A 9527-nucleotide genomic window follows, 5' to 3' on the forward strand; every position below is an offset into this window, starting at 1 on the left:
GTTAATCTTTGACTAAATTTAGTAGGAAATTAAAAAAAAAAAGGTAAGATCGATCGAGTTCATCATCATCATCACAAAGTGGGTGGGTGATTTGCTAAAGAAGGGAAACGAAAGAAAAAAAAGGGGTAGCATTTGGGTTAAGGGCAAAGAAGTAATATTACTGTGCTCCCTTGTAACAACCGACATGTGGCGGTACATGCGGCGCACATGCTTACAGTCCCTAGTTACAAAATACAAATGTACAAGGGTTGTTTGAGATTCAAAAATAAGGAGAGAGAGAGTAAACAGTAATTAACAACATAATTTGAAAAAAAAAAAATTGAAAGAAAGATAACGGAAGGGTTATATAAGAAAGTGTTTGTCTGTGTGCGTGGTTGGCGTTTGCTTTGTTTTGAAACAGAAGAGGAGTAGCTTCTACTTTGTTTGTACTACTCTACACACCAGTCTCTTTTTCTACCCATTAAGATTACCTGCCCTTATATATATATATATATATATATATATATATATATATATATATATATATATATATAAATAAATTCACTTTCTGGTGTGTTCCTCTCTACCATTGAGCAAACAAAAAGAATCTTGGAGATCGGGAGGTCATCGTCGTCATTTGTTGGCTGAAGATTGACATAACGACCTCGGGCACCCAGGAACAGGCACGGTCCCCCCTTCCATTTTTATGTTGTCATTTTTTGTGTTTTGTTTTATTGGGAGATTTTGTAGACCGGAGTGGGAGGGAGCGAGGAATGAGTGATAGCTAATAAGGTTTGATTAATTGGTCGAGCAGGGCATTAGTCAGCAATATGGAGAGAAGCACTCCGGTGAGGAAGCCACACACTTCAACAGCAGATCTGCTTACTTGGTCGGAAACTCCTATTTCTGATTCCCCACCTCCTCCTTCCTCCGCCTCTCGTTCTCACCAGGTATACTCTCTTTCTTTCTTTCTTTCTTCTTTCGCTTCTTTTAAAACTTCTTTATTTATTTATCTTCTATCGGGGAATTTCAGCCGTCCGATGGGATCAGGAAGGTCGTATTTGGGGGTCAGGTCACCGATGAGGAAGTCGAGAGCTTAAACAAACGGTGAGATCTAGTCCATTCTCTCTCTCTCATCAGTTTTTTTTATTATTAAAACTTTTTAACCCGTTTGGTCTTGTTTTGAAATTTCAAAAGGGGCTGTTTCTTTTTTCTCCAAGATATACACAATTTGTATATTTTTACCCTTTGTTTCTGTCATTGATGTATGATCAATAATTTGTTTCTGTTTTTGGTCCCAATCTTTCTATGGAGTATCTCCTTATTTTACTTATTGACCCCTTAATTGAAGCGGCTGTTTGAAAAAGGGGCGAATGAGATTGACTGATTTTGTTGGATTTGGATGATCGGATCTATCTTTTAACCTTGCTTTCTTGCTCCTTCCTGATTTTCACCACGTCTTGTTCTCTGTTTTGGAAAATGAACTGATGATTTGAGCTAGTTTGGGGTTCAGCTTGGCTTCATATATTTTCTACCATTAGTGTGGGGAAGTCACATGTACAACATCAGGCTGGTTTTAAATAGTGACGAGAAATTAAATTCAAGATGTGTTCATTCTCACTCTTCACTCTTATCCCTGGAAAACCCACGACTCCAGCACATTCATATTCTGTGTTCTAATCCCTCACTCACTTTGTGAGCTACCATTATTAATCTTTTTGTGGAAACGGGTCATATCACTGAAAGTTCCAATATTCGTCTATTTTTTTTATCCCTCTTTCTCTTTCTTTGTTCCAGTCTTGGAGATTGCCTGGAAATTGAGAAGTATAATACAGAACATTGCTTACCTCTTCTTATATTTATGTGTTCTTTATTTTCTTGTACCTACTTTATTATGATTCTAGACTTCATTGAAATGAATATGAATTTAAATTTTTAATCATATTTCTTCCTGTCCTTATTAAAAGGACGGGAGGCAGTATTATGAATCCTAGATCAACTTTGCTGTGTTGCGCCTGAAATTATCTAGTTGTGGAATTTCCAGAAAGCCTTGTTCGGAGTATAAGATGAAGGAGATAACTGGTAGTGGAATATTTGTAGCCAATGGAGAAGACGATCCCTCAGAAGCTGGCAGTACGAACCCAAATAAGACTGGAGTACGTATGTACCAGGTACTTATATATGTGTGTTTACATGCAAGAACACAGATGCTTTTACATATTGTGTCAGTTATTAAATTTGGCTAACTTGGAGCTTTATTGTTCACTGTTGAATTAAAGCAAGTGACTGCTGGAATCAGCCATATCTCCTTTGGTGATGAAGAGAGTATTTCTCCAAAAAAACCAACTTCCTTGCCTGAGGTGGCAAAGCAGCGTGAACTAAGTGGAACTTTGGAAAGTGAAGACTCTATATTGAAAAAGCAACTTTCTGATGCGAAGTGCAAGGAGCTCAGCGGTCATGACATATTTGCTCCACCACCAGAAATCAAACCCAGTCCAATAACTCCTCGCATACTTGAGTTAAAAGGGAGCATAGGCATTGGAGAACGTCATGTATGCACCACTCTAAGTTGCTAACCTTAAATTATTTGGATGAATATTTTTCATATTTTTATCACTCTCCCGAGAAATTTAAAAATTAGATACTTCAATAACATATAAGTGCAAAGAGTGCATCTGTTAATCAACTCTGGTTGGCATGAGTGGGGCAAGCGCTCTTCCCCCTTAGCTAGAGATTGGGTTCCTTATCCATCTCTAGTGAGCGAAGAAAACTTGGTTTGGTGGGGGGAACTCACCACCGTTTGCCTTCAGTGTAGGAGATTACGTCTTATGCTTGGTGGGGCAAAAAAATATTTATATTGAACATTTTTTAGACAAACATGTCATTTGTGCAATGATCTTACAAGGAAGTGGAGCTGATGTTCTTCATGCATAGTGCATAGAATGATGTTTTTGTTTAGCATTTATCATTGGGCATCTTTAAATAAGTGGCTTGTGATGTGATGTTGGTGTACAGGCCGATGGAGATCAAAGCGAAACCAACGCTGCTGGGGAACCAATGAAAACAGCAAAGAAGATCTATGACAAGAAATATGCAGAACTTTCTGGGAATGACATATTCAAAGGTGATGTGCCACCTTCATCTGCTGAGAAATCATTGAGTGGGGCTAAACTACGAGAGATGAGTGGCAGCAACATCTTTGCTGATGGAAAGGTGGAAGCAAGAGACTACCTAGGTGGCGTACGGAAGCCACCCGGTGGTGAGAGCAGCATTGCCTTGGTATAATTTATTAGGTCTAACTTATCTTCATACTGTCTTGTTTTGTTTTAATTAATTTTTAGTGGGGATGTGTTATTATATTATTTGACCTTGTATTCTGGGTTTTGGGAATTGGTGTTTTAGGTTTCTTGATGTCTTGAACAAAAGAACCATATGCTAATTGGTTGTATGTCCATAATCCTGTGCTTCCCTGTGTTTGCTTTTATTGAAGTGATTTGAACTGTTTAATTGATTCTGTGATTCCTTAAGTCGCTTTTTATAGTCCCGATTGGTCTGCATTCAGAACTGTGAATGCGTGCAAAAACGCACTTTGGCTGCTAGACGGGTTTGAATATGCCAACGGTACAGTATGCAATAATATCTCTCGTGATATTTTTTCCATTGCCAAACATTGTTTTATCACTAACTCTTTTAATTCGGAAATTGAATAATTTTGTTGTAACTATTAATTAATGACAGGTTAACGTTATTTAAAAATATCAGTCAGATAACAAACTTTTCTTGTTTATAAAATTTCAAATTTCTTTTGTTGTTTTATTGTTAGATAGGTTTTAGAGTAAGTTATGCGATTTAGAGTAAAATAACCCGGAATATCCTCGGCCATGATTTGGAAATGTAATCTTCCGTGATATTTTCTGATCATTTTAGTTAACATTGTTTTTTTTTTTAATTCGCAATTAACATTTGTTTACAATGTTGGTATTTTTTCATGTAATTCCTTTTCTTGAAAAATAATGTTTTATTACACAATATAAAAAAAATTAGAAATAAATAAAGTTAGTTTTCATTTATTTTGTAACGAACTAAAAGAATAAAGTTTTCAGAATTCGACTTTCCACAATAACATGTTTTGCGTTGAAATATTATTGTTATACAAAAAAAACGATAAATAATTAAAAGAGTTTAAACATTTAGCGCATATATAACTTTTCTCTATGAAATTGGTGTGCAAAAGCATCAGCATACCAAAGATCTTTTAGCCATAAAAATCACAGGAGACATAAACCAAACCCATGAAACAAAAAACACATATGTCCAACACTGAGGCCCAGGACCCTCATTCAGAGAATCTATCTAGAATTAGGGTTTTTGAAACCTATTGCGGAAGAAATCTTTCACACTAAAATTAGGAATTGAATTCCACCAGACCCTTCTTTTGTCTCATGTAAGGCAAATTTTATCAACAACTTGCCTTAGAAGTTCATATTTTTTGTAATTTGTACACAACTAAACCATATATTTTTAATCTTCCAAGCTACCAATATCGGATTATTAAAATGAAAAGCCTCGATGACCGAAATGAATCTAATTCCAATCCAGGTAGAATGGTTTTAGTTTAAATCACTTTTAGAACTTATAGTTTTTGTAATTGTACATTTTATGTTCTTATATAAATGTAATTAATTGCCTTCCAATTTTTATGTCATTTTGGTTTATCCTTAATATATAATTGGACGATATACGCTTTTGTTACATCTTGTTATGTAACCAAAGAACGCGTAATATTTGATGTTAACCACGGAATGACCAATTAGCACTAAACCAAATTACTTTTGAAAAATAAGAAACTCAATATCCAGTTAATATTTTTTTATATAGCTTTTACAATTTTAAGAACAAAGTATCATACTGGATATGAGAACAAATATTAAATACGTTTTTATAATTCAAAAGCAAATTATTTTTAAAAGGCTAAAATATATTATAAATGATTATTTTTAAAATTTTATTTAGTTATAATAAAATGGTAATATTTTTACACACACATACATACATATATATATATATATATATATATATATATATATATATATATATATGCATGTATATATATATATATAATAAAATAAAATGAATATTAATTAAGAAATTTTTTGGTGGACATGATAGATTGTATAATATAAGAAATGGTTATGGACTTACCTTTCTACATTTATTCAATGTTCATGTAGTTTTTTTTTCTTAAAAGTGATGGTATTTTTTTATTTAAATTAGACAAATAGACAGTATATAAAAGAGTTAATGACAGTTCACAAACAAATTTTACATAAATTATTGAAAAAATATTTTTTTATGTATCAAACATTCCATAAAAATAGTCCAGTCGATAGACACTAATATTAATAATATTTTCACAAACATTATTTTAATATAATTTGTTATCTAAACGAAGGTCAAGAAGAAATTCACATTATATATGGACTAGTAAAAATACATACTACGCGCACACACTTTTTACGATAGTGAAAAATAATAAGATTATTATTATTATGAAATTAAATATAAATAATTTTTTTTAATTTTATTGTAAATTATTTTTATTTATTTTATTGGTAATTTTAGAATTAAAAAATGGTTAAATTATTATTTTTTTCAAAATAAAAAAGGTTAGTTTTAAAGAAATAGAGAAATTGATAAAAATAATTATTTTAATTAAAAAATATATTTAAAAGGGTAAATTTGGAAAACAAATATGGACACTCAAAAAAGGAATTTCCTTATATATAAAAGATATATAGATTATATATAGAAGACACACACACATATATATATATATATATATATATATATATATATATATATATATATATATATATATATATATATATATATATATATATATATATATATATATATATAGGAACGTGACATTATACATTATATAATCTTTTGGAGATAAAGATATAGGAAAGCAAACATAAATCAAAAAGCTAAAATGGTTAGATGGGTGAAAGACTTTGCACCCTAAAAAAAGTGTTTAATTGCAATTTTTTAAGGAAAAAATATGCGAAAATTTTAAAGGATTATGAAAACTCTTTTTAGAGTTTGAGCATATTGAATCAATAATGAATATTTAATGGTGAATTTGAATTTCAAAGAAGACGGAGAAAAGTTCATTAATTGGTCCTTGGATGATATATGACCATTCACAACTTCAAAAAAGATGAAAAAATCTCAATGGAAGATACGCGCGGCAATTAAAGCCATAGTAGAAGAAGAAGCTAAAGAATTATTGAGTGTATATAAAATCTCCATTGTTATTCCTTTGAAAACTCATTACGATTTTGGAAATAAAGTCTTAGACATAGGGTCATGTAGGATGAATCTGAATTATAGTGAATTAAAACGCTTGTGTCACTCACAACAATGAGGAACTGGTGCGGATTGGTTGGAGCAAGAGAAGTATTAAGGTGTGAGAAACTCTCTCAATTGTGAACAAAAATGTTCTTCAGTTTTAATAAACTACATCTAGAATCAGAGGAATTCTAAAAGTCTTAAAGGGAAAAGGAAAATTGCAAATCTCATTAGATTACAAAAACAATTAAATAAAGAGTATAACGACGTATAACTTTAAGATGAAATTTTTTGGTACAAAAAATTTAGAGAAAATTAGATACATTTTAGAGATCAAAATCAATTCTTTCAAACATAAACCCTTGTAAGAAGGAAGATGAATAAAATCCTTGTTAGATTAACAAACATGACATACCTTAAAAGGTTATAAACTCTCCAAGTATTGTTGCTTCACTTAGACCATTACAAATTTACAATGGAGTTTTCAGTTTTATTTTAGGGAAAGGTATAAAAGCTAATTCAATTGCTCCATATATTAAACCAAATATTAATAAAGTCTTATTAAACCCATGATGAACAGTAAACATAGGTAAACTTATCAAAAAGAGTTAAAATATGTTTGAATCTTTATTTTTAATAAATTTTCTTAATATGAGAGTTCATTTTTTATGGAATTGGAAGTCATGTAAGTACATTCTTATTAAATTTATATAATTTTTTTATTATGTTTTTTTTCTGTAAGGTGTATTCTTATTACCTACTTACATTTAGAACTTAATAATCACTTATTTTATAAATTAATTTTACATAATCAATCACAAATTATAATATACATATTTTAATAAAAATAAATAAATTTATCACGTTTAAGAAATATTATACTCTATCTATCCTACATTGATTACAATTTTAACCATCTAAAAATTCATTTATATACTGAGAACGTATATAAACAAGTTAAGCAGCATAATAGGCTGAGACAGAGGAATTAGCAGTCATATAGAATAAGTAAAATGCATAAATAATACAACAGCATAAATTGGATCGGATCTTGAATAACACATGTAGAATTAATCCAAAGAAATTTGATAAATATTATGGAGAATGTAGTGTATATATTAGAGCTATAAAAGCGGGTAACCTGGTCCGATTTGGCTCGATCTACTACGGGTTGATCAAGTCAATCCAATTCGACTCACTTATTAACGAGTCAAAAAAATTTAAACCCGATTCGACTCACTCATCACAGGTTAATGGATTAAACGCTTTGGCTCACGGGATCACTTAATTAAAAAACATACAATTTTTTAATTTTTTTTGCCGTCAAAACTAAATTATAATTTAAATTAAAATCTAAGTAAATTTTAATATAATTCAAATACAAACTAAAATCACAAAAATACAAATTATTTATGTGTTTGCTAAAAAAAATAATCTAACATTACCCAAATGAAAAATTCAACTTAACAAAAAACACTTATGTGACCTTTTATTTGCAGGTTGATAAACCAACCTGACTCACCATAGGTTTGACTCGGGTGAACCCGGTTCTAGATGAAACGGATAAAATTTAACTCGAATTTAAATTTGTAAAATATTTTCAACCTAACCCGATCTTAATCCATGATGGACTTAGTTAACTTGCAAGTTCCGAACCATTTTTATAGTGTATATATGCACTGTTTTTAGATTTATACTTAAATATATTGAGTTATATATAAGGTGTATCTTTAATCAATCCCTCTTTATTTTTGCCTTTCTCACTTGTTTTGCATTTATATACTGTATGTGAATGACGCTTGAGATAATTACTATATATCAGATCTTCGCTAACCTTGATCTTTCATTGATCTTGAGCAGCTATAAAGTAGCTAAAAAGTGGTTATATATTATTGTAAAATAAATTTAAACATACGGAATCAGTAGTTACCAATTGAATTGTATGCCATTTCTTTCTTTACCAGTATTTAATGTTGTAGTTACAAAGATCAATGGTCAATTTTATAAAGTATTTTACAAATTATGTATAGTATTAATATTTTCTTTTTTACTGATCTCTATTAGATATTTTGAGTATAAATATTTTTTATCAATGAAAAAGTTATAAATCATTAATGGTAACATTTTTTAAATAGTCAACAAAGTAAACTGAATTAATTAGTTTTATTCATTTATACATTTCCTTAATGGTATCTTATATCAAGGAGTTAATGGAATAGTTAATATTTAACTAATTTAATTCACGTTGGAGGTAAAACATTTTTATGGATTTTAGCAGTTACGAAATCATTTCGTAAATAATTGCATTCAACTCTAACATTTAATATGTAACATTTGAATTTGGAATTCTGCATTTATAGCCTTTTTATTTCTATTTTATGATTTTAACTTCTCTTACCAGACATTACCAACATGTTTAGCAAATATTTGTTTTGACATCATTTTCTTTTTCAAGAATTTATAAGGATATATAGCTAAAAATATCATTCTTGTAAACATGTTATTTAATTATTTTTTACATCTTTAGTTAAATAAAATAATTATATTAAACATGTTAATTTTTATAATTTCTTTGACCTATGTTGGATGTTACTGTTACATATATTGGCAGACTATCGGTTAATACTATAGTGTCAAAATTTTGGTTGAATTAATTTTAATTTATCATAATATTAATAAAATAATTATTTTTATTTAAAAAATATTTAAAATATAAAATTGAAAAATAAATGTGAATAATCCAAAGTAAACTTTTTCTATGGATACAAATTCATTAAAATATTAAATATATAAATTATAATTCTAAAAAATAAATTTAAAATTATACATTAAAATATATATATATAAAAAAAATTTGAGAGAGCCATAATCCTTAGTCCCTATAAAGGCCGCCACTAGTTACATATTTGTTTAGCCATGAATTAGTTTTTTTTGTTTCTTTTTATAATCTGATTTGACTAATAACTAATCTATTCAAGGCATATACTTCATATTAAGGTATTTAAATAGGTTAATATTGGGCTTAAACATTACCGGATGTTCTAAAAGACTGATGGAAGCCATGGATGTTTTAAGAGACCGGAGAAAGTCATGACTTCGCAAAATTTTTTTGACATCTTTTAAAGTTCTTTCAAAATTTCAAATTATATGTTAATGTACATATTAAGAATTAATGAAAATTAAATTAAATATAT

At 29.4% G+C, this 9527-nt stretch overlaps 1 protein-coding gene across 1 annotated transcript; it reads left to right on the forward strand.

Moving 5' to 3' along the window:
• The first annotated feature begins 519 nt into the window (after nt 1-519).
• On the forward strand, nt 520-3490 carry LOC114164172 (N-lysine methyltransferase). Its single transcript, XM_028048732.2, has 6 exons — nt 520-662; nt 794-929; nt 1013-1086; nt 2024-2150; nt 2259-2531; nt 2995-3490. The coding sequence occupies exons 2-6, from the start codon at nt 810-812 to the stop codon at nt 3262-3264; spliced, it is 864 nt and encodes a 287-aa protein (XP_027904533.1). The 5' UTR covers nt 520-662; nt 794-809; the 3' UTR covers nt 3265-3490.
• Nucleotides 3491-9527: the final 6037 nt, after the last annotated feature.

This window comes from Vigna unguiculata, chromosome 9 (genome assembly GCF_037176805.1).
Source record: "Vigna unguiculata cultivar grain cowpea cultivar isolate G323 ecotype 2 chromosome 9, ASM3717680v1, whole genome shotgun sequence".
NCBI classification, from domain to species: Eukaryota; Viridiplantae; Streptophyta; class Magnoliopsida; order Fabales; family Fabaceae; genus Vigna; species Vigna unguiculata.

What these genes read in the sequence shown, in the direction of transcription:
- LOC114164172 (XM_028048732.2), top strand. Translation starts at nt 810, where the DNA reads ATGGAGAGAAGCACTCCGGTGAGGAAGCCACACACTTCAACAGCAGAT. An exon ending in CCGCCTCTCGTTCTCACCAG is followed by an intron (nt 930 to 1,012) that starts GTATACTCTCTT and finishes GGGGAATTTCAG; the next exon opens with CCGTCCGATGGGATCAGGAA. An exon ending in TAGGCATTGGAGAACGTCAT is followed by an intron (nt 2,532 to 2,994) that starts GTATGCACCACT and finishes GTTGGTGTACAG; the next exon opens with GCCGATGGAGATCAAAGCGA.